Source organism: Lepidochelys kempii, chromosome 2 (genome assembly GCF_965140265.1).
Source record: "Lepidochelys kempii isolate rLepKem1 chromosome 2, rLepKem1.hap2, whole genome shotgun sequence".
Lineage (NCBI taxonomy): Eukaryota > Metazoa > Chordata > Testudines > Cheloniidae > Lepidochelys > Lepidochelys kempii.
Window position 1 is genome coordinate 72,566,932 of NC_133257.1, and position 25,185 is coordinate 72,592,116.

The following is a 25,185-nucleotide window of genomic DNA, read 5'->3' on the forward strand; positions in this document are numbered from 1 at the left end:
ACGGAAGACAGGATACTGGGTTAGATGGACCATTGGTCTGACCCACTATGGCCGTTCTTATGTTCAAAGCTTCTTTGGAAAATGTGTGCTATACTTATCACTGAATGGCAGTAGAGAAAAAAAAACATTTAATGAAATTGAAAAAACTAGAGGAGATATTCCTCTCTGAGTTCCAGTGGTCTTCTTACAAGTTCTGCACAATCTCCAGTACAACCATCAACTTTTTGCACAGCACGAGAAAAGTGCTTAACAAGATGGAATAGGTGAATATAATTTAGTTTACACAGATCTAGAAAAGGCAGCTAGATATTTCCTAATGTATCCCACCAGATATTATGGTGATAGATACTAAAACCTTTAAACTGAACTAAACTAAAACAGAAAGTATTGTTTATATAGAGAGTTGTACTACAAAGTCAGGAAAGCTTTGTTATAAGTAAAGTGAAAATTCATGAATTTTACCAGCATTATGATAATGTAGGTACACAACTGGCTATCTTCCACTAGCCTGCAAAGAGAGATTTCTTATTTTAAGCATAATTTCTGAGACCATTCATAAGCAAGTCTATGACTCTGTCCACCCATCAGAGGCATCAGCAACAGCATACATTGCTAATGAGAAAGTGCTGAAAGTTGTACATTTTTCTCAAACAGACATTGCTGAGAACATACAAAGAAGCTGAAATATCTGGAGAAAGTTTAGGTCACTTTCCTAGGCCTTGCACATGTCTTGTTCACGCAGACAATGATAGCTATATAACAAAACATACTTAAGGATTCTCACCTCAAAATATCCGCCACTTAATCTACTATTTGAATTTAAGAGTTCTCTACATTTTCAAAATCTGGACCATATTTTCATACACAGATTGCCTGTGACAGCTACTCTCACACACACAACTGCATAACATCCCTATGGCAACTACAACTGCTTATGTAGAATAGTAATATTAGGAAAGATATTCATGTATTTTATCTACCTTTTAATGCAGTTTAGCCCCTGAAACAATTAGAAGAAGCTAGCACCACATGACTTGCCAGCTCTTCACAGACCACTGGCAACTGCTCAGCAGATTGCCAATGGTCAACAGATCACAGTTTGAGAACCTATCTTAGTTCAATCATACACATTTTCTTGACAGTGAATGCAGGTGACAACCCTGTTGGGAATGTCAGCAAGACTTGCACTCATTTATAGGCCACTAACAGAAAACTTGAGACACTTTCCTGAATCCAGCAAAAGATCCAAAATCCAATGAATTTAGGATATATGTTCATACATACCAAAAGGAACTTTCCTATTGCATGGTTAAATATGTTCTTGACTACAAAGGTGTAACCAAAAGCAAAATAATACAGTATGCTGATCTTGAAACCCTCTAGCTGCCACTAAAATAGTCAGTATTGAAAGTATCATTAGGTTCAGTTATCTCACTCAGCAAGCTATTAAAGTATTAGGTGAAGAAAATGAGTGAAAGCTAAATAATGAGTTAGGTCTTAGCCATACCCTGAACTTACTTGGTCATATGACCAGTGATGAAAAGTTGGCAGTGACTGAGAAATTTAAAAGAGACAATATTAATTACATTGTTAGAATCTTTTATGAGGAGCAGAGAGTCTGAAAAGTGCTTGGATTGGGGGAAATGTGATGGCATGTCTCTTCAAAAGCCATTGTAGTTCTTAACTTTTGTTTTTTTCAACTATCAGTCAGGAAATATGGGGAAATGATCATAGAGACATAAGTGGTTATGCCAGAGAAAGGGTACCATACAAGACTCAGAGGAAAGAAAAGACTAAACCCATAAGTAGGCTAGTTAAGTTGTGGTACTGCTGCTCATCATGTATATATTCCAGCTACCTCTCCACAGAATCTCCATAGTAGTCGTACCATATATGGCTGTAGGATTTCTGTAGCACCAATTAATGGCATGATAGAAATGGGTAGTGACTAGAGCTGATTGAAAATTTTACCATCAGAACCCTCTTCTAACAGAAATGTGTGTTTTCAATTAAATGACAAACTGAAAAAATATAATTTTATACTGAATACCAATCATTTTTCAGTTTTTGGCTAAAAGTTTTAAAGTTTTCAACAAAAAGTCAAAATTTTCCATGGGGAAAAATAAACCATTTTCTAATAGTGACTAAGGATAACTAGCAGTCATTGAAGTAGGACTAAAATTTCTAAAAGGGCAAGTGCTCCAGATAACATGTGGGACAGCTATAATGAGGAAATAATTCAAATCAAACATTGCATTTGATTAATAATTTGCAACAAACAATAAATAATAAATAATAATAATAACTAAATTAGAGATGACTAAATTCTAGTTTATTCACTATGGGCTTGACCTTGCAAGGTCTGAGCTCTCTAACGCTAACTCAGCAAAGTACTTAAGCACCCATTTAATTTAAAACTGTGAGTAGTCCCATAAAATCAACAGGACTACTCACATGCTTCAGATTATGTGTACAATTATGTGTTTTGCCTGATCAGGGCTAATGCACAGCACCTTTTGGGACTGGAGTTCTATTTGAAATTATTCAGCAAATCTATTAAGTGAATAATTTTTGTTCTGCACATGGTTTCTGAGGAAGTCATAAGGAATATTCAAAATGTGCACGTATTGGTTTGTTACATGAACCACATGACATTATTTCTGTTCCTATTTGAAGCTCTGAATTAGGAAACTAACATGCTCCTAAGTGCTGTTTGAATAGGAAGGAACTTCAGAACATGCTTGAGGACTTTCCTGAAATTTTGTCTGAATGATTTGTGGAACTAAGCCAACACCCTGATACTAAAAAAGATCCATGAAGACATAAGGGCTTGCCCATGCTAAACTCCCATTGTAGGACTGGGGTCACATACAGAGCATATTGAACATTAAAATGTAAAGCCTCCAATGTGAAAATTGCTTTTGGGAAATATGAGCTCAACATTTACTTTTCATAAGAGTTTGCACTAATTAAGTATGAGCACATACATCAGTAGTTCTCAAACTATTGTACTGGTGACCCCTTTCACATATGAAGCCTCTGAGTGCGACCCCCCTTATAAATGAAAAACATTTTAAAATATATTTAACACCATTATAAATGCTGGAGTCAAAGCAGGGTTTAGGGTGGAGGCTGACAACTTGTGACCCCTCATGTAATAACCTTGCGACCGCCTGAGGGGTCCCGACCCCCAGTTTGAGAAACCCAGACATACATATTTATGGAAAGTGAATATAAGATTATTAAAGAGGTTGAAATCAAAATCCATTTTCAAATTTGAATCAAAATGTACAGACAAGTCTTTTACTATTGCTCAGCTCTAAATGTTATTGGAACTTCACCTTACATAAAGCACAATCTTTTGACAATCTTGTGTTTGAAGCAATACTTTAGATCAGGGGTTCCCAAACTTGGTTTGCGACTTGTTAAGGGTAAACCCCTGGCAGGCCACAAGACGCTTTTTTAACCTGAGCACCACCACTTCCCACAGTTCCCGTTGGCCGAGAATGGTGAACCGTGGCCACTGGGAGCTGCGAGCAGCCTTGCCTGCAGACGCTCAGGTAAACAAAGCATTTCACGGCCCACCAGGGGCTTACCCTGAAAAAGTTGTGAACCAAGTTTGGGAAACCCTGCTTTAGATCAATACTTGGAACTACCTCCACTTATTTAAGATGCCCAAGCTCTAATCTCTGTTGAGAAAAGCATTTTTAGTTCTGCAGTTAGATGTGGTCAAATGACAAAAGAACTATATTGTCACCTGAAAGCCATGTAAATACCCTTTACTGCCACTCTGTATGATGGCAGCATTTCAGGCACAGATGAATAATTGCACTGCATCTAGTTGAAGTAGATTGCAAATATGTAAAAAGAACAAAATGTCCAAAGCACTAAAAGACCCCAATTCAGCAAAGTACTTCACATGCATAACTTTAAGCACGTACTTAACTGCTTTGCTGAATCTGAGATCCCAGATCACCTTGTATTGACATACCTTGTGAGATCTGACAAGCTAAGCAAGGTCAGGTTGAGATGCTACTTGATATGAGAGCTCCAAAGGACACCTAGATATTAGGCAATTGCTGCTGGCAATTCAAGAAACTGACTTTTCCTTTTGAGTCATTATTGAACTAATTCATGACTCCAAGATGAACTATATTATTGAAGGCACCATATTTTGGATGAGATGCAAACCCAAGATTTGACTGCTGTGTCATTAATGTCCTTAGCATTTGTAAAAGTAGGATTTTACCACATCCTGGACAAATTTTAAAGCCCTCTTCATCTTGCCCCCCACCCATTTCATTTGGGAAAGGTATGACCTCCCTGTCCTAAATCTTTTATGATGTTTCTTGGAATGGTAAATCGTTGATCCATTTTACCTCAGAGATGCCTGCATTCAATGACAGATGGAGTGATGCCTCCATAGGGGAGGGATAGCTCAGTGGTTTGAGTGCTGGCCTGCTAAACCCAGGATTGTGAATTCAATCCTAGAGGGGGCCATTTAGGGATCTGGGGCAAAACTTGGGGATTGGTCCTGCTTTGAGCAGGGGGTTGGACTAGATGACCTCCTGAGGTCCCTTCCAACCCTGATATTCTATGACTTTGTAAAATTTTTGGATGCTTCAGGAAGAAAGGTTCTGTACACATGCTTTATTCTATAACTCTCTCTCTCAGATAGTGATAATGCAGAAGTAATTTAATGAACACAGCAAATTTGATATTAGATATTTATTTATGTAAATATTTGTACAAGAACTTGAGTAGGTAAGAGAGATGTGGTAAGCGTATTTTTTACTCAAAGTGTCTGTAGAAGCTTGCAGTATACGAATGCACTATATTGAGATTAATTATGTAAAAGGTGTTTAAATTCAGAACAACATTTTGCAATGATTCCAAAAGTGTGCATATTGTTTTCCAACACACACCAGTATGCTGTTATTTATGGAAATTTATCATTTAGGTATTTGCTTTCTGGTGTCTATCTGATGACGACTGTTGTTGTCTTATGTATCAATGTCTTTGTTGACTCAGCCGGGGCATATAAAGTAATATAGGACTGTAGTTTACTAAACAACATGTTTTGTTGTTTTGGGGGTAGTGTTTTCTCATTAAAATCTTCTCTCTCTAGCCTATTTCCATAGGCTATTAGTCTCAAATATTTATCAGAGAAAAACAGTAACAATATGAATAGGCAATGGTCACAGCAACTGCTGCAGGACTCTGTACCAGAAGTTTTACAAAATGGGCATCATTAGTAAACAGTAAATGAGAGGACCATCCTGTTTCTACCAGCATTTCACCTACTATCCATGAATCTTTTACTACTGCATCCAGTTCCACTGGTCCCTTCCTTGAAAAACAAACACCTCATGTAGAACAGCAAGTGCTAGCTTTTAAACTTGTATAAAGAAACACCAGTGCTATCAGGGTTAGAGTGGAAGAAGGGTACACATCTGGAAAATAGGTACTAAGAGACCAGTGCTGACATACTGATACCAATACACCAGTACCATACTATACCATACTAGTGGTTGAGAAGTATGGGGTGGGCCTTCTGGAAACCTCCATGTATCTGTCTGGAACAGTCCAACACTGGATACTATTGAAAAATACATAGGGTCCATTCTCCTTTCCTCTTCCTCCTCCACCGAACAAAACTGTCAAAAGACAAAGACCCATTGTAGAGAAAAAAAAAGACCTAAAGAACTTTCAGGTGTAAGTACTCCCTCCCTGTGCCCTTCTGAATTAATTGTGGCCAGAACAATTGCCCATTTACTAACAATCACCATCAGAAGTATAGTATGCCACACAGTTTCAAGTTAGAGGAACAACAGTCATTGTATCTCAGATACTGCTGTGTGGTGAGTATTTGTAAATGTTAACTTTTTGCTGGTGACCAGCGTACATGTAAATTGCTTCACGTAGACATGGTTTCTAAGGGATCATTAAAAGATTTTTCCCCTTCCCACACTTGTTTTCATTTCAATCTGCAAAATGCTTTTATACCTTGATTTGTTCTTCTTTCTGTTCACTGGACGTGGTGCCAAATGCTGATAATGCTTGTTTGTGTCCATGTGTCCAGTTCCAATGGATTATTATGGTGTATTTATTTCAAGTTAACAACACAGAGGTGGCTGTGTATTCTCAAATATAAGCCACACATTTGCAGTTTTAGGTTAACTGAGGTTTGGTGCTCTTTATGCATATTCTTATTTTTACTTGTATGGCACTACAGTTATGCATAGCACTTTTCAAAGCAAATAAACATGGAGTCTCTAGCCCAAAGTCAAATCAAATACAGCTCTGTATTTACAAAGTGATGTCTTGCAAAAATGTTTTGGAAAAACTACTCGTGTTGATTTCTTGCGGGAACAAAAGGAAACTGTAGAGAAAATAGTATATCAATGTAAACCAGGTCACAAGCAAAGTGGTCTACACTTGTAGTGTAGATAAGGCAGGCTACACTACAAAACCAACAAACCAATCAGTGATCAGTCTGCTCAAAAGAAGCTCAGTAATAAAGTTGAACAGTAATAAAGTAATGGAGTATCAGAGGGGTAGCTGTGTTAGTCTGTATCCACAAAAACAATGAGGAGTCTGGTGGCACCTTAAAGACCAACAGATTTATTTGGGCATAAGCTTTCATGGGTAAAAAACCCACTTCAGATCTCAAGAAGTGGGGTTTTTACCTGAAAGCTTATGCCTAAATAAATCTGTTAGTCTTTAAGGTGCCACCAGACTCCAGAGTAATGAAGTTGTATATCAAAATGGGGCCGGAGAGCAATGACAAAACTTCTTGAATAATACAGTATGCTACCTGCTCACATCAGGCTTCACTTTAGCTCCTACTCTCTGATCCTCACTTTTCTGAGCACTAAATGCAAACAATCATTTTAATCCTTGAAGATATTTTCCGAGCTAATCAATGAAGAAACAATTTTATTAGTAGATTCATAGATATTAAGGTCAGAAGGGACCATTATGATCATCTAGTCTGACCTCCTGCACAATGCAGGCCACAGAATCGCACCCACCCACTCCTGCGAAAAACCTCTCACCTATGTCTGAGCTACTGAAGTCCTCAAATCGTGGTTTAAAGACTTCTAGGAGCAGAGAATCCTCCAGCAAGTGACCCAGGCCCCATGCTACAGAGGAAGGGGAAAAACCTCCAGGGCCTCTTCCAATCTGCCCTGGAGGAAAATTCCTTTCCGACCCCAAATATGGTGATCAGCTGAACCCTGAGCATATGGGCAAGATTCACCAGCCAGATACCCAGAAAAGAATTTTCTGTAGTAACTCAGATCCCACCCCATCTAACATCCCATCACAGGCCATTGGGCCTATTTACCATGAATATTTAAAGATCAATTAATTACAAAAATCACGTTATCCCATCATACTATCTCCTCCTCCTCCATAAACTTATCGAATTTAATCTTAAAGCCAGATAGGTCTTTTGCCTCCACTGCTTCCCTTGGAAGGCTATTTCTAGTGTATGTCTCATTGCTTCTGTTTCACTCAATCCAATTCACGATGAAGAAGTTTCTTATATTAGAGGTTGTTAAATGGACTGCCAAGTAGTGAAACAGATGGATTCTCAGTAACACAACTCTTGTTTAACTACAAATATTTTGAGGAGGGGGGGAATAAAATAAATATAAATTATGAAAACATGTAATGCTGATTAATGTATTTTAACTCTACAGAATCAATGAAAGCAATGAATGAATATCAGACTTTACCTGAGATTGGCACAAGATTAGTTAAAATGACAATTTACACACCATAGGTAGATTTGGATTTTTATAAAAAAAAAAGAGTCAAAGACACACATGCAAGATTACAGCTGCAGAATCAATCATCCCAGTATGAATGATTGTCTAAAAACAATGTATACAACATAGAATAATATGGCAAATTATTTACAACAGTTTGTATCCTTGCCAGTCTACATACACTCATTTCAGATAATTATGAAACATTTAGCAGATTATGATTAATTTCAAATACCATGTACTAAATACATTGTAAATATATTGGTCATGCCAATAAGTTGAGGTGGTGGCAGCATAGAAAAGAAGAGCTGGGGGGTGGGGAGGAGTTATTTAGCTACTTGTGAATACATATCTTTTGGAGTATAACTTAGAAGTACTTTTATTTTCAATTATAAATTTGGGGCTTATTAATGTTCTGAGTACAGAATACCAACATACAAGAGGTCTTAGAATTCATGTCTAATTTTATCAAATTGGGAAAAGGGAAATATATCATTATATGATACAACCTATGCAATATAGCATAGAGATCAACACCATAATAGTGAAAGATGGTGTACTTAAAAAGTGTTGTCATCACCATGGTCATATAACACATGAATCATAGGTGATTCACAGAGACCTTTTCCATTAGATGATCTCGAAACACTTTACAAACAATACTAATGAAGCTTCACAACAGTCCCATAAGGTCAGTATTATCTCCACTTTGCAGACAACAAAATGAAGACAGAAAGGAAATAGGATATGGCTAAGACAAATCACTCAACAAGTCAAATCTGGGAATGGAATCCAGATCTCTGGACTCCCAGTCCTGTGCCTTAACCACTACATGACAATTGTTCTCCAAATAATGGTTGTGGAAAGCGGTTACCGAGACAGAGGAAGAATTACATTTTGTTTATTTAAACAGCACAGACTAACTCATTGTTTTTAAAAAACCAAACAAAACAAAATCAGATAAGAACTTTCAACCTATGGGCTTCATTTCAAAACCTGTATTTGCTACTTTGTAACCAACAACACACAAAATAAGAATGATTCTAACAATAGACAACAATTGCCTTGCAACCTTGGAACCACTACAGGCTATGAAGTCAAAACACCTATATTGACATGTGGAACTCTCGTTTTAATTGATACAGTACTTGGCACAATGGCAGCGGAAGCTAGTGTGTCTGAACACGGTCTTGTCTAGATTTGCATTAGATGTACAAGCATACTGAATTGTCCTACCACCTTCCAAATCTCTCCTTTGAATAATAATAGTTTACACTTTTATCCAGGCTCTAAGATCTTTACAGACTTTAATTATTGATCATAACACCTCCATCAGGTAAGGAAATATTACTCCCTTTTTCATGTGGAAGACAAAGAGGGGTTGAGTGACTAGTCCAAAGTAACACAGTGAGAGAGTCAAGTGGCAGTCAGGATTAGGACTCCAGAGGCTTGAATACTAGGTCCTTGCCCTAACCGCCTACATTATGGTCTCCTTTGAGTCAAGACATCTAGATGTCTTGGGGAGCAGTGATATATACAGAGTGACAATTTTAAAAGATTAACATAGCAATGTTTTAGTCGTCACATGCATTACAAACCAGGTTCAAGATGCATGTCATGGATCCTGTATGTCCCATTTGTGCTAGTGATGTAATGGCACTGACTGCACTCCAGCATTGAACAACAGAGAAAGGATAATAGCAAATGCTATTACACATGCTATAGGACTGGCAGTGGTGAGGGGGGAACAGAAATGTCTAAGGAACAGGAATGTCTAAGAAGGAATAGGAATAGGAATGTCTAAGAAGATTTGTTTTTGCCTACTGGTCAAATTGGTTTAGAAGGATTTTCTAACTGCATTTTTAACAGAGATAATAAAAGAGGATGAGGGCCAAGTGTAAAAATAAGTAAACATACACACCCTATTCACATGACTGCAGATCAATATGCAAATATGTAATTGTGCATGCAAAGTATCCATGTGTACAAATTTGCATTCATGTTTCTTTTTCTTTGTTTTGTTTTTTGGGAAAGTGGATGTTGACCATCTCTTTTTACATGCATGGTCATATTTTTGAATTATCCATGTATCATTAAAATGTTTCCAGCAATTGTTCCTGTAGTGCCTAGGCACTAAAATAGCACATCAAACTGCAGTCCTAATTGCAACATATCACCACCTTCCCCTCTAGAAGTTACACAGAACTCTCTTTATTCTGGGTAGGAATTGAACTTTTCCTTCCCAACACATAACAATAATACCAAAAAAAAAAGAAAAAGGAGAAAATTCTAATTCTATTATGGTACATTTTATTATTATTTTTCTGCCTTTTTGGCATATTAGGCAGAGATTTCATCTCACAACAAGCTTCAGAAAATACAAAAAGCAACATCCTAAACAAAATAGTTTTATGTCGCTGTCACTTATCCTTAAGCACATCTGGTGCATTCAGCATTTGCACATTCTCTTTTATGTATACTGTTCCAATCAAATCTGGACTGAATGATGATCATTTTAATGTTCACATAAAAAGTTTTTGTCTGGGGTCAATTAAGGGCATGAAGCTATCCCCCCCCCCCCCCCGAACTTCTGCATAAATGCCAATCTTATGGTACTGTACTACATGGACTCACAGAACGAGAGGTCATTTGGGGATTCAGATTGATATCTGCAAATAAAAAAAAATCACAGACAGTTGTGTAACTTATTTTAGGGCTTGTCAATACAGGGATTTAGTGTGCAGCAAGCCAGGTTGTGAATCTACCGTGCACAACATGCTGTCCACTAACGTCCTATATGATCACTGTTACAAGCAGCTCAGGATGTTCACTATGTTGTAGCAGTGTCCACATGGCGAGCTGGTGCACGGCAAATTAGTGTGCTGTAGATTCAAACCCTGGCTTGCTGTGCAGTAGCTCGCAGTGTAGACAAGACTCTAGAATTTATTAATAACTTATAGTTCTTATATATTTTAGATTCTGGCATAACAAAAATTCAAGATGGAATTTGGACAAGAGGGAAAATGAAAAATAGTACCTGAAACAAAATTCTGCTCACTTGCTTACCTCTAAATGAGACTGAAGGATATTTGTTGTATTTCAATACAAGCCAGTTCCAGCTGTAATTTCCAATAGTGAATATAGTATGTGAGGAGGAACAATAAGCCATTTGTCTCTCCTAGGGAAAAAAACCCTCCTAAATTATGACCAAATCCCTAGAGGAGATAAACACTTGGAAACTCCTATTAACTGCTATGAGAATTGCGAAATGCTCAGCCTCAAACAGGATTTGACTCTTAGAAAGTCAAAGCAAAGCACACACAATCTAATATAAAGTAAGCTCATTGGAGCAGGAACCACCTTTTGGTTCTATGTTTGTACAGCACCTAGCACAATGGGGTGCTGATCTGTGACTGGGGCTCATTGGCAGTATTCTAATACAAATATAGAAAGTATGTCAAAAGTATCAAAGGAAAGAAATGGGTTTGTTAGAAAGCAGAATAATGGCTGTTTATGGAAACAAATGGATTGTCTTAATCCATTTCCAGCGTAGCCACATCACAGAAACCACCATCACTGTTGGCGATCATTAATACCCTTTATTTATAGTTTCAGAGTAGCAGCTGTGTTAGTGTGTAATCGCAAAAAGAAAAGGAGTACTTGTGGCACAAGCTTTTGATGAAGTGAGCTGTAGCTCATGAAAGCTTATGCTCAAATAAATTTGTTAGTCTCTAAGGTGCCACAAGTCCTCCTTTTCCTTTTATTTATAGTGTCAACACAGAGGCCAAGGATTAACGGTCCAATCTTGTTGTTGCCGAAGTCAAGAGGAGTCTTGCTGTGGACTTCAATGACCCATATTGTCCCATCTGGACTCCTCTTTCCACATGAAACGGGCTCAGTTAGCCCCATGCCACTGCAATCCCAACCTACCTCCTGTAAAGCAGATCCAGCAGCGGACTCTCTGCAAGGTATGGGGCATAGCTGGCACTAACCACTTCAGGACCGTATGTCACTACTACCTGATGGTTCCAGGGGAGGAGTGCAGGACAGAACCCCCTCTTCCCAAATCTGTCTTGACTAGTGGGGATTGGGTGAGTGGGCCAGGCTAGAGTCATGCTGGGATGGCTGTTTACACCTCTGGCTGCCAGTGCTACATTTGCAGTACTCTCAAAGGAAAACTGTCTGCAGCTATCTTGGATGGAGTATCCAGAACTCCATTTGTGGCTCCCAATCATGGCCGCTGCTGCCCCAGTGGTACAGTATGGGGCCCTTAAAAGGACAAGCATATGCACCAGCAGTGTTCCAGCTGGTAGTGTGTTGGAGGAAAGAGACATCCAGCCAGGAGCTACCCCTAAAAGTTAGGCACCTTTGTGATCCTAACTGCCCCTTTATGCAAGCTGGCAACGGGCACACCCAACATGCTATTATCAGAATATTTAGCCAAACAGTGTCTGGTCAGATATTGTATAAAAACTGTGACCTATTCGTTATCAATATCATTGTGTGATGTGTACGAAGAGTTATGTACGAATACTGATAATATGTTCTTAAAATGCATGATGGAGGCATTTGATGAACAAGTTTGTCATAGACAAAGGAAATTTGTTCTGCCTGTTTGCCTGTGTCTCCATTGTAAATTGAGTAAAGTGATGCCAGAGACAATGGAAGTTCATTTGCATTTGAGGTCTGGTCTACACTAGAAAATTAGGTCAGTTTAACTACGGCAGTCAGGGGTGTGGAAAAATCCCCTTAGTTAAGCTGACTTAAGTCCCCATGTAGACAGTGATACGTCGATAGAAGAATTCTTCTGTCAACCTAGTTACCACCTCTTGGGGAGGTGGATTAATTACACAAATGGGTGAATCCCTCCTGTTGGTGTAGGTGGTGTCTACACTGAAGCGCCACAATGGCAGAGCTGCAGCTGCATGTCTATAGTGTTTTAAGTGTAGACAAGCTCTCAGTCCACAGGAAAAGATAATTGAGAGGAGAGTGAGGAAGAGAGGATGGCATCTACTTCCTGGAGCATAGGCACCAGGGAAGAAAAAAAAAATTCTGAGGATAAACTTCAAACATATACATTTCAAAGATTTACTGGACTATAATAAGGTGGGAGGAGAACCCCAGAGTTATCCATCATGTAAGGCACAAATGGGACCCGCACTCTTGGAATCTGAAAGGGTGGATCTCTCAACTATGTGGACGTGGAGAACTGACTATAGCTGAGAAATTACCTGATACAAGAATTGTAATCTGTTAAATTTTAGACACTAGAAAGCATGTTTTATTTAGTTTTTATTCATCACCATTTCTGTTTCTATTATCTCTGCTCAATATCACTTAAATCTCTATTCTTTATTACCAAACTCATGCTTAGTTTTACTGTAAACTGTCCCAGTGCTGTGTATCAAGGTAAATAGTGTATCCTCAGTTGGGTTAATAGGCTCGTGCATTTGTACTGTCTCTTTGGACAGTGGACTTAATAATTTCTGTGAGTGTCCAGTGAGAGGGACTGGACCACTACAGGGAACTATGGAACTGGGGTTCACTGAACACTCACTGGCAGAGTGTTGAGGAGTTTGCTGGTGAGCTGGACATACTGGCATGGGAGGGAGCTGACACACAGTTTAAGCTCCAGCAAAGCTTTCTTCTGCTGAGGCAGAGAGGTTACACAGTGGCTGCTGTTTCTGGGCACCTCAGAGAGTGTCACAGCACCCTAGATGGCTGCCAATGTTGATGACCCCTAATTTCAGCCCTGAAAGAGTCCAGACTAAGCAAAGGGATATAGAAGTGGATGGTAAAAGGAGTAATGGGGAGGTCAGGGGTAGAAAGATCACCATGATCTTAGAAAATTCCTACAGTGCACCAGGTGCTACTGCAGGTGAGGAGGCAAACTGAAGAGATGATGTGGGGGATCTCTATGAGGTGTTCTACATACAGATTTCCTTCCCATAAGTCTCCTCCCATGTTGATATGGACCAATGCGAGCAGGAGGAGATTCCTAAAGATGTATTCATCACAGTGCAGAGAACATGCCAAAGTTTCCATGCACTTAAAACCCAAAGGTCTTTGGCTTAAGTCATACATAACCTCCACAATGGGATATATATTTACCCTCAAAGATCATTAAGACTGAACCATCCTCTCACACCTATCTTAGGCATCAATATCCATCGTCACCCCACTTGAACCCCCCACAGCACCCTCGTGAGGTAAGAAAGTGCTATTATCTTCATTTAACAGATGGGGAGCTGAAGGCACACAGAAACGTAGGTCCAGATTTTTAAAAGTATTTAAGCAGTGCAGCTCAGCATTGCAATGCCCAACTAATTTAGGAGCCCAAATCTCATTTTTTAACAGAGATTTAGTCAGTTAGGCATTGCAAGGCCAAGTTGTACAACATTTAAACTCCTTCCAAAATCTGGACCTCAGTGACTTGCCCAAGATCACACAGGAAGTGTGTGGAAAAGCAGGGAATTGAACCCAGGTCTACCAAGTCATAGGCTGGTGGTCTAACCACCGGACAGCCTTACCTCTCCCCTCTACTGTTGATCCCTCCAGGCTCAGGCTATGGCACATTGGTGGGGCAGAATGAACTTTGCCCTACTGCATGCTGTACCAGTCTGTTCCTCAAAAGAGGACCTCTGTCTCCAAGGCTCTGAGACCAGCTAAGTTTATTAAGAAAGTATGAATAGATCTATACCTACTACATAAGGCAGCACTCACTTGGTTAAACAGTTTAATAAACATGTTCATGTTAAATCATTTTTTTATTTGCCTAGTACAGTTGTCAGTAAAGCACAGTGACATTCCAGGGACAATTTATCATTGACGTAACACAATATAAGAACATAACATAAGAATGGCCATACTGGGTCAGACCACAGGTCCATCTAGCCCAGTACCTTCTCTTCTGACATGGCCAACACTAGGTGCTTCAGAGGGAATGAACAGAGCAGGTAATCATCAAGTGAACCATCCCCTGTCGCCCTGTGCTGCACAGGCTCATTCACTGCTCAAATATGTAGATGAGACCCTTGTTTAAAACATATCAGCATCCTGCAAAAAGATTTGGTAGGCCTGAAACTTTTCATGAATAAAAAGAGGGAAGGAGAAATGACATGAATGAAAACATATAGAATGCTGTTTGCTGTTATTTACACATATTTGAATCTTTCAAGTTTGGCTTCACTTGGAAGCATCACAGAATAATCATTATATTGGTTTATTTTTTAAAAAAATATTTTAACGGCTACTAAGACATAGAAATAAAAATTACCATATTGTCATACCATTAGCTTGTGGCGAGGTCTTACACTGCTGCACAGGCAGTTAGAGAGCGGCAAGCCCTCAGCTCCACCAAACTTGTACAGTGTAGGCCTACTCACGCCTCCCCTGTTGCTGTGACTGGGCTCGAGGGGGCACAAAAGTGGTTCAGGTTCCATTACTACTTTTCCTCATGAGCAAGTGACTCCACTCCCTCTATTCCCCAGCCAGCAGAGCTGGTAGGATACAAGTGGGGAACATTTTGCACCCCGCAAAGAGCTGTAGTATCTCCTTCCCCATTGCAAAAGAGGAATGCGGGAGCAATGTTGCCTTCAAGCTGTATCTAAGACAAAATGCCTCCTTTATCTTATGGGTCTTAAGCTAGGTTTATCTACCATCTATTGCTATGGATATGATTATTTGCATGGAAGACTATTTCATGGTTCTTTCATTTGTATATGCTATCAAAGTAGTAAAAAGTTTGAAAACAGACATATAAAGTAATCTCTTAACACACTAAAAATGCTCAGATGTCAGTTATTTGTTTACAAGTTATATTTACACACTTTCCAGGAAAGAAATACTGTGAAGGCCAAACATATAGGTTTACTAAGAGAGAGAGAAATAAAGATCAATCTGGGATAGTGTTGTTAAGCTAACAGGAGCCAACACAGCTTAACTTTCATTTTATATCCTACTTACATAATCAGATGTTCCTTAAACTGCAGCTCTACCTGGATCACAGTCTCAGAACAGAAATGACTGGCAGCACATCACCACAGGTTTGAATGTTTCTTTGTGTGTGGATGTGTGAATGTTCTCACCTTTACTAGTCCCTTGTTTTCCATTCTTGAAATTCCAATAATTCATTTCAATCCCCTTGAGGGATTTACCACATTAATTTAAATGATGATTACAGTAAAGCGCGTGACAAGATGAAAATCTGATCACTATTGGAAGGCCGAAGCTGGAAAATACAGTAAATAAGGGCCTATGCACACAAAAGCGGTTATGATTAAGCCTTTCTTAGAGGAAGCTATATACTGAAGGATGGTGAATCATTTCCATCCCAAATCCCAAGCACAAATCCAAAAGTGAATGTGCACTCTGACAAGTGGCATTAGTAGAATGGTTTAATCTTTCACACGGCACTAATCTGTTTCATCAAAACTTCATCTCAATTTGTCTGTTGCCATGCTGTCTGCATTTCAATGGCAAATCTTCAACAGCCTACCATACACCACAACACAATAGTTTTAAAATGTACCAGGCTGTTAAATGAGTATAGATCTTCTTTGCAGAGGTGCTGGAATAATTTGTATAGTGGGGGTGCTGAGAGCCATTGAACCAAACTGTAAACCCTGTATATGACGGAAACCACTTCAAGCCTGGGGGTGCAGCAGAACCCCTAGCACCCCTAGTTCCAGCACTTATGCTTCTTTGTATTTGTGATAGAGACTAAACTTCTGTACATGTCCTTATTACAACAACACTGTAAAACTTTGCCTATAAATTCCCTGGATCTAAATTGAATTTAGGTATACTCTTTTATAATCATATTTGTCTCCCCTCTACAATACAGATTTCCCCATTCTAAAAGGACTTAGAGGAGCCAAACTCCTTACATTATAGTTGAAAGTGGAGGTCAAAGGGGACTGGCAAATAGATTAGGAGCCAAAATATAGGAGACTTTATAAGGCAGTCTTGATATGAGAGAGGACATTGTATGTCTCTCAAATACACACTATGCCTGTCTTTTCTCCTTAGTGTCCTGCTTTTCCACAGAGCTATTGGTTTAATAGAAGGATGGCTTCTTTGAAAGCTGATATCCATAGGAGGAAAGACAGAAGAATGACCTTCCTTGGAACTTCCCGCCAATCTGGAGTGATTGACAAAGCTTTTCAAACTGAAATGAAAAGCTAGAAAGCAACAGTACTGATGAAGTTTAATAGAGACAGCCAGACAGAGCAAGCTTGGAATAAGTTCATCCAAACTTCCAGTAATAAAGTGCCCAACTCTACTCGAGGAGAACAGATTTGAGGGCAGTAAAGAAAATCTATGGAGAAAGAATTGTATTAAGGGCAGGGCCATTTGGCAACCTAGGAGGCATAGTCCGATCTGTGAAGAAAGAGTAATGATGAACAACACAATGATGTCAAGTATCAGAGAGGTAGCCGTGTTAGTCTGGATCTCTAAAAGCGGCAAAGAGACTTGTGGCACCTTATACGTCTGTTAGTTTATAAGGTGCCACAGGACTCTTTAACGCAATGATGGTACACTGAATGTCAATGTTCTTAACAACCCCAATGATTAAGAAAATGAATCCAAGCTCACCACTTCTTCATGCCTGCATTTTCTTACATTAATTCCATTAATCTGTTAAGGGGAAAGAAAGACAAGACTGACTCTGTATATCATAAATACAGATTGTAATTTACTTTTCTGGAAAAAAATTCTAAACAAACATTAACAGTTTTACATACCTGTAGAATTCCATCTCCTATAAAGAGCAAACCTGAGAGTTCAGCTGTAAACAACAGAGAGCATATTTTTCACTTAGATATTTTGTCCAATACAGCATATTGAAAAGACATACACACACACTTTATCAATTTATCTAGTGTATATGCCCAGCTTGGGTCAGCTCTGAAAATGTAAAATGAATAATGAAAATTTAAAAAACCCTAAAATATATCAATACATGGTTTTGATTCAGATTTCTTACTGCACCAATATTTCTAACTACAAATACCAATGTATAGAGTTTACCAAAAAGTGGAGGGGAGAGGGAGAGAAAGATGTTCTGTACAGTCTTATCAGGAGACTCCCAGCAGACCATCTCTTGGTCTCCAACCTCCCTTAGAGCCTAAGTTCAGCAGATGTTTAAGTGTTTTGCTGAATCTAGATAAACTGTTGCATTGGTCCCTCAATGACTGAGAAAAGACGGACTTTGCAATGGGGAAGATTAACATATCCAAGCTCCAAGGAACCATGAAGGGAAAGACCAATCCTTATAGAAATCACTTTCAAACACTTTACTTTCCCTTTGCATATAATCAAGCAAACTCCAGGTCTTGCATTTCTGTCAATCTCAGCTGCATCTATATATTGGGAGAGGAGGGCCTTCAGGTAATGGGGACCCAAGCCACTTAGCGCTTTTTATGGTAAAAATAAGCACTGCAAATGACATCTAGAAACATATCATAAACCAATGCCTCTGGGTTCCAAGTAGGTCACAGAAGGATTTTCTTGATCCCAGCTCCCTCTATGATGCCCAGTTTAACATGCATGTAGAGTGTATTACTATTTGTGGTCTGGACTTGAGGTGGCAAATGGTAGCCAGGTCACACTAGAAAGAAATGTCTTACTCTTTTAGCCATACAAAGATGAAAACATCTTTTCAGTGTACACCTTGTACACTCTGTTCTAGACAAAGGGTTGTCTGCCTAATCCCAATGTAATGTTTTAGTAGCTTGTACTCAGGGCAGTCAGAGACTGCTTCATTACTTCCATAATTATTACTGTTTTCTAAACCTTCTCTCCTGAATAAACAAACACACAGAAGGAGAGAGAACAAAATCACCAAATATGTGTATTCTTAATCCTAATGCCAAAGGGTATGAACTACTGGTAAGCATGTACTAGAATGCACAGGATTAGTTTTTTTTTTAAATCCCAGACCAGAGCCGGACTGTAAATACATTATATAATAGAAATACATTGTAGATACTTTATTTTTCCTGTATTTAATAATTAACCCAAACCACTTACTAGTCCATACCTTTAGAAGGAATGAATGATAATACAATGCCATCTGTTTGTATGGCACGTTATAGAGAAATAAAAGAAAATCCCTACCTAGAAGAGTTTGCAACCCAAGGGTTAATCCTGCAAATATGTATGTATAGAAGTATTTTTACTCACATGAATAGTGCCACTGCTGGCAACATTATTAATATAAATAATGCTACTCCACTGTATGTTTGCAGAATTGATCACCAGATTAGACATAGCATAGAAAGGCTTAAAACAAGTCACCATGAGCAAGATCCTGACTTCATTGAAGATAACAGCTAAACTGTCATTGATTTCAATGGAACTGGGAGTTTCCCCTCAATTTTTCTGTTTCAGGGTCTGAGCCTACTGTTTCTCATACATGGGATGAGCTTCACATATGTGAATTGAACTCAAAGGGTGGATGTTCAGCATTCCTGAAAAGTCAGGACCCTTTTATGATCCCAAATTGGACACCTGTGTGAAAGTAATTACATACCTTAAGAAGCTGCCTGGGTTTTGTTCTCTCTTTTCCCTCTGAATTTAGTTTATAGGTCTGAGTGATTGTAACCCAAATACACACACCTGGGAACCAGTTTGTGTTATTAAGGACCACGAATGACTGCAGCAGCTGCAGCGGGTTAGCCCATTAAGGCAACAGGATAGAATTATAAATGGGATAAAGGAAAGGACAAAGCCAGTAAGGAGGTAGGGCCAGTTACTGTCTAGGATTTGAGAGTGAGATTATTAATGCTGACAACCTCTGGCATGTCTCTTGATGATTTATTGTTCTGTCCTTTTCCTTTCAAAATGGGGAAGGGCAGAATCAATAAAGATACTGTAGTTTTTACCTGACTGACTAGAATACCAGCGCTATAAGCCAAGCTTGCCCCTATTCAACTCCTTTCTCCGCCCCACCCCACCAACCAGAAAGAGGAATTGAACCTGAGACTCCCATATCTCAGGTGAGAGCTCCAACCACTTGGCTAAAAATTAGATGGTGGGTGGTGTATCCTCTTCTGGTCATTTGGTGTGCAGTGAGACAGGTGTCTAATTCATTCTCACAAGAAATGACTAAGAAGCCTAAGGCCTCTGACTTCAGCAGAAAGGTTCCTGGTGGTAAATCACATGCAACGATAGTCATCCTTCTGCAACCTGGACTTAGGTACCTATCTCCATGAGAGGGGCGGGTTTAGGACACACCCATTTCCTTAGCATCTCACATTGGCTAGCTTAGGTAGTTCCCTGCTGGCTTTTGTGGATCACATTCTTAGGCATCTGCCCCATTCATTCTATAGAGAGCCTAGGTTTCTAACTCAGGCTTTGTGGATGACAGTTGTATTGCTGTGGTTCTTCTATGTGTCTAAAAGATAGGCCTTGCAATTCTCCCTTTTGTGGATCCAGGCCATGGGGCTTAAAGCTTAACTGAAAAGTTTTAAACAATAGCCCTGTCCCTAATTTTCAGTATCTCAGATGTTTAATTCTACCAATAGAATCACCTTTTCCTCAAAGAAAATGAGGGCCTTTCCTTCCTGAAAACACATGGGCTAGTGGCCTCATGCACTAAACCTGTTTTTTTTTCCCCCAGAGTTCCTCTCTCAGTGTCACTTTGGATCTTCTCTGGCCTCTGCAGCACTTGATGAGACCTACCATTATCTTCCTGTTCATTGGCCTCGGAGAAGGATTGGAAAGGAACTGTAGGGATGGACAAGGTTTGCAAAGCATAAGAGTCATGGGTTTCAGGTGGATGAAAAAGGTTTTCCTCCACCCTAGAACCCCAACTCAGCCTCACATCACCCATCCAGGGCAGGGCACCCCCAAGTGGACACCTTGGTAAGAACAGATATTCCCTAGGAAAGATATCCTGGAAATTAGCTAGTTTCCTAAGGCTTAAAAAATATTCAAGTTGCCATACCACTAACACTGCATATGTTTAGGCAAATGCAGTTCAAGAAACATTAGTTGAAAAAGAATAGGAAATGTTTTCCTCCTTAACATACTAGGTTAAACTTAAATCCAGAGTATTGTATTTTCCCTGTTGTGGTTGATGACATTTTAGTAGATAGGTGTAGGTAGCCTAACACCATATTATTATTTATACATCTCCCCCCCTCCACACACAAATGTATATAAGATACAAACAAACAACATACACACACACACAATTATCAATTACTTTATCATATATTTTTGATCACATCATCTGCCCTCCACCAACTAATCTGTCTCTGTGGGACTCACTCCACCAGCTTTGCACCACTGCCACTTTATGAAAAACAAACAGTGTAGCAGAGAACATTGTCTCTTTTTCCCTCAAAAAATGGAATTTAACCACAAAATTACACCTCTCCAAGATCCAGGGGCCAACATCAAGTCCTGAACCAGTGACAGCTTTTCTATGCATAATTTGTGTCAGCACCAAACATGGTGCTGCCTATGGTGCCTGCCAATTTTGCAGGGGACAGAATTAAGGCTCTGCCCTTTCCCATCCCTGACTGCCCACTCCCAAGCCAACCAGCACAGGTAAACCAACAACAGCTCTGTGTAGGCTATTTCCCCAACCCCATGCCACTGCCCACACTGTGGGTATCCGTTCCAGAGGGATAACGGATGCAAAAAGAACCACAATCTGGATCATCATCTTTTAGCAAAATAAAAAAAAAGATAATTTTCATATTAGGAGAAATGGCAGAAGTATGATTTTTTTGCATGTTTTCATTGTGAAAAGATATCTTCACTCATAAAAAATTGGCCCCCATTCTGCACTTTACTGGGCAACCTTAATTTAGAGAAAGTTCATTATGTCACACATACACAAATGACACATCAAAGCAGAGTTATGAACAATTTGCAGTATGATATCTCAAATCAGTCAACACTACCCCCCCCAAAAAAAATTAAGACTCCACTGCTTTAAGTAATGGGTTGAAGCCATAAAACTGCACCTGTTATTAGGCACCTACCTCTTTGTTCTTTGGAAATTTTGGAAATGACCACTGGAATATTATGTTCTGCTCCACCCTAGAATTAGAAAACAATTATATCTCACTGAAATTATTTTCATTCATAAATATGTTTATAACCCCTAATGCATCTTGTGCATTTTCCAGACACAAATAAAATGCACTGACTCTGTGTAATAGCTTTCTTTCTGTTTTTCTAATAGGATGGCAATCAGTTACTTATTGCCTTACAGAAAATCAGTTGAGCAGGTTGTTAACTGAATGATAGACCATAGTCTATAAAGGTAAAATAAAACTCACTGTAGGTTTCTCCAAATTTTCTACAAATTAGTATATCAAATCCATGTTATACAAGGGGAAATGGGCATAATGCTGTAATGGCAACCATGCTGTGATAATTTTTATTTTCATGCTGGCAAGAAACAGACAAACAAAATGCAAAAAAGCAAGAGGTTTGGACACCAGATTTTGTTTTTTTATGTCTGTCACTGCACACAAAAAGTAAGCCCGCAGTAGAATAAGTACAAGGAACAAAAAAGGGGGCTCTATGTAATGGAGCAGCAGGTATTCACTAAAGAAAACAAACTGGACCATCTAGTATAAAGAAGCATTCAGCTTTACTGTTTCACTCAGTGTTTCCTGTTGGGTTTATAGACCTGTATGGTGCTTTGACTAACATTAAAAATAAAGGTAAAATAAAAAAAAAAGAGATACAGTAAAGGAACGAAGAGTAGGCAAGTGTAGGCAGAGATGAAATTTGGGGGCTTCCAACCCCAAAACTGCAAGTCCTACCCTGGCCAATTTTGGAAGTTTTTTACAAAGGTCAAGGCTAATCATAACCTTCTTGCTCTTTTCTTTGTGGAGGTCACCCTAAAAACGTAAATCTGATTAATACCGATAGCAACTCAAATCACTAAAACTGACAGTTTGTCACTGTCATTTTTGCCTAAAGACTTTGTCATCACTTTGCCCTTAACAACACCAAGGGACCCATGACACCCACTGCATTGGGTCCCTCAAGTTTGAGGATCACCCCAGACTAATTCACAGCTATAGGGCACAGCATTACCACCTGGGCGACTCTTGATGGCCTAGGGATGCTATGTATGCCTGTAGATGAGTGGTCTCCTCTACTGAGCAGTTACTTTGATCTCTTATGTGAATAACATGGTCCAGTGGCCTAAGCATGGAAATGAGAACCAGATGTTGCATTCTAAGTCCACTGGCCCTTCCTCGTGGTTATCCAACTTATTTGGGGCAATGTCCCTTGAAAAATTTTTACTGTGTCCCTCTCCTCTTCCAAGCCCTCTTGGGTCTTGTTGACTTCCATCTCTCAGAATAGCCAGATGGTCTCTCTTCATATCTGTAGCTTCCTTGGAGGTGGAGACAAGAATAGGAGCTGCCAGGTAAGAGACACTATCATCTCCATTCTCAAAAATGCAAATGTGTCATTGTGACAATGATGGGAAGTGGCCTGAAATTTTCTTGGAGTAGTAGAAGAGGATTAAGGCTTCTGGCAGTGGTTGAGAACACAAATATTTCTTCAGGATTTGACTGTAAGCTAGAGAACCCATAGACATTCCCTAGCAACTGGATGCAAGGAGGGAATCCCCATGCTTTCTACTGCCAGTGAATGGGGGAAGCTACTACAGGTATGCACAATGCATAAACTGCCATATGTGTGAGCTGATTGTTCAGTAAGTAAATAGAGAACCTAACCCCCCCTCGATTTCACATATGTTCAGGGATTCAGTTGAACTGTTCAAAACTGCTAAATAAATGTACACCTTTATGTTTTAAATATCCTTTTTGGTTTTTCTCATCCATCATCATCATCAACAAAAGTAATAGAGCTTTCTTTGGCTAAGAAAACCCAGCTCAAGTCAGTTAACTTTACAGGTCTCACATTCAAATACTGCCACTTACATGCACACATAATTTTCTCCACAACCTCAAAACAAAAATCACTCACTACCAATGCCTTTGCAACTCCCCCAGCCCATATTCCTCCTTTACATGTGTCATAAATATAAAGGGAAGGGTAAACACATTTAAATCCCTCCTGGCCAGAGGAAAAACCCTTTCACCTGTAAAGGGTTAAGAAGCTAGGATAATCTCGTTGGCACCTGACCAAAATGACCAATGAGGAGACAAGATACTTTCAAAGCTGCGGGGGGGGGGGGGGGGGGGGCTGAAGGAAACGACGAACGGACGACAAAGGATTCTCTCTGTCTGTGTTGCTTTTGTTAGGACCAGAGCAGGAATGCAGGTCAGAACTCCTGTAAAGGGCTAATAAGCAATCTAGTTAGATATGCATTAGATTCTGTTTTGTTTAAATGGCTGATAAAAAAAGTTGTGCTGAATGGAATGTATATTCCTGTTTTTGTGTCTTTTTGTAACTTAAGGTTTTGCCTAGAGGGATTCTCTATGTTTTGAATCTGATTACCCTGTAAGGTATTTACCATCCTGATTTTACAGAGGTGATTCTTTTACTTTTTCTTCAATTAAAATTCTTCTTTTAAGAACCTGATTGCTTTTTCATTGTTCTTAAGATCCAAGGGTTTGGGTCTGTGTTCCCCTGTGCAAATTGGTGAGGATTTTTATCAAGCCTTCCCCAGGAAAGGGGGTGTAGGATTTGTGGGGATTTTGGAGGGAAAGACGATTCCAAGTGGGCTCTTTCCCTGTTATATATTTGTTAGACACTTGGTGGCAGCAATACAGTCCAGGGGCAAAAGGTAAAATAGTTTGTACCCTGGGGAAGTTTTAACCTAAGCTGTGGAGAATAAGCTTAGGGGGTTTTTCATGCAGGTCCCCACATCTGTACCCTAGAGTTCAGAGTGGGGAAGGAACCTCGACAAAACGAGTACACAGAAAATCAGTCACGCCCTTGCGCCCAGTGCATCTTAGGGCTGAGGCACAGTGCTTAGGACTTTGGTTTTCCTTTGCCACAGATATTTCATCAATTCCTCCTTCACAGCAGCCTGACCTGCCTGCCTGCCTCCCTCCCTCAAGCACTGGTCCACAGGGAGGAGGGAGGCTGCCTCTGGACCAGCTAGACCAGGCCTTGCAGTATCCTACAACTTGTTTAACACTATATAAATAGGTGCTTAAAGGAGTATAAAGCAATACTTCAGAGAGTAAAATAATATTACTCCTTTTGGCCTGAGCAGCAGGCCAAACATGTTAGGCCTTGTAAGTTGTTCCAACTGGAAGGAGAAATTGGTGATGGAGTTAGTATTTCTCTGATGCAATTTTGATTTATTTATTTACAAAATGCTGTTTCCCTGAACATAGGAGGAATCAAACAACAGGAGACAGTTTCCTTTCTCATTCTTATAAGCCTCTTTCAACCTGTACCTGACCCAGAACCTCTCTCGGCTTCTCCCAGAGCCACACACAATGCTTGTCTA

The 25,185-nt window shown here is 39.5% G+C and overlaps 1 protein-coding gene across 19 annotated transcripts in view; it reads right to left on the reverse strand.

The window, feature by feature from the left end:
- SNTG1 (syntrophin gamma 1) overlaps nt 1–25,185 on the reverse strand; it is a 526,846-nt gene that overhangs the window by 183,506 nt on the left and 318,155 nt on the right. For 18 of the 19 annotated variants that reach the window (XM_073331218.1, XM_073331217.1, XM_073331225.1 and 15 more), the window contains 3 exons: nt 21,776–21,833; nt 17,522–17,565; nt 17,373–17,414 (listed from right to left, as the gene is read on the reverse strand). In XM_073331218.1, coding sequence (XP_073187319.1) covers nt 17,373–17,414; nt 17,522–17,565; nt 21,776–21,833 — 144 coding nt within the window. Of the gene's footprint in view, nt 1–5,520; nt 5,646–17,372; nt 17,415–17,521; nt 17,566–21,775; nt 21,834–25,185 lie in introns of those variants that run through there. The other variant, XM_073331231.1, reaches the window with a different exon arrangement.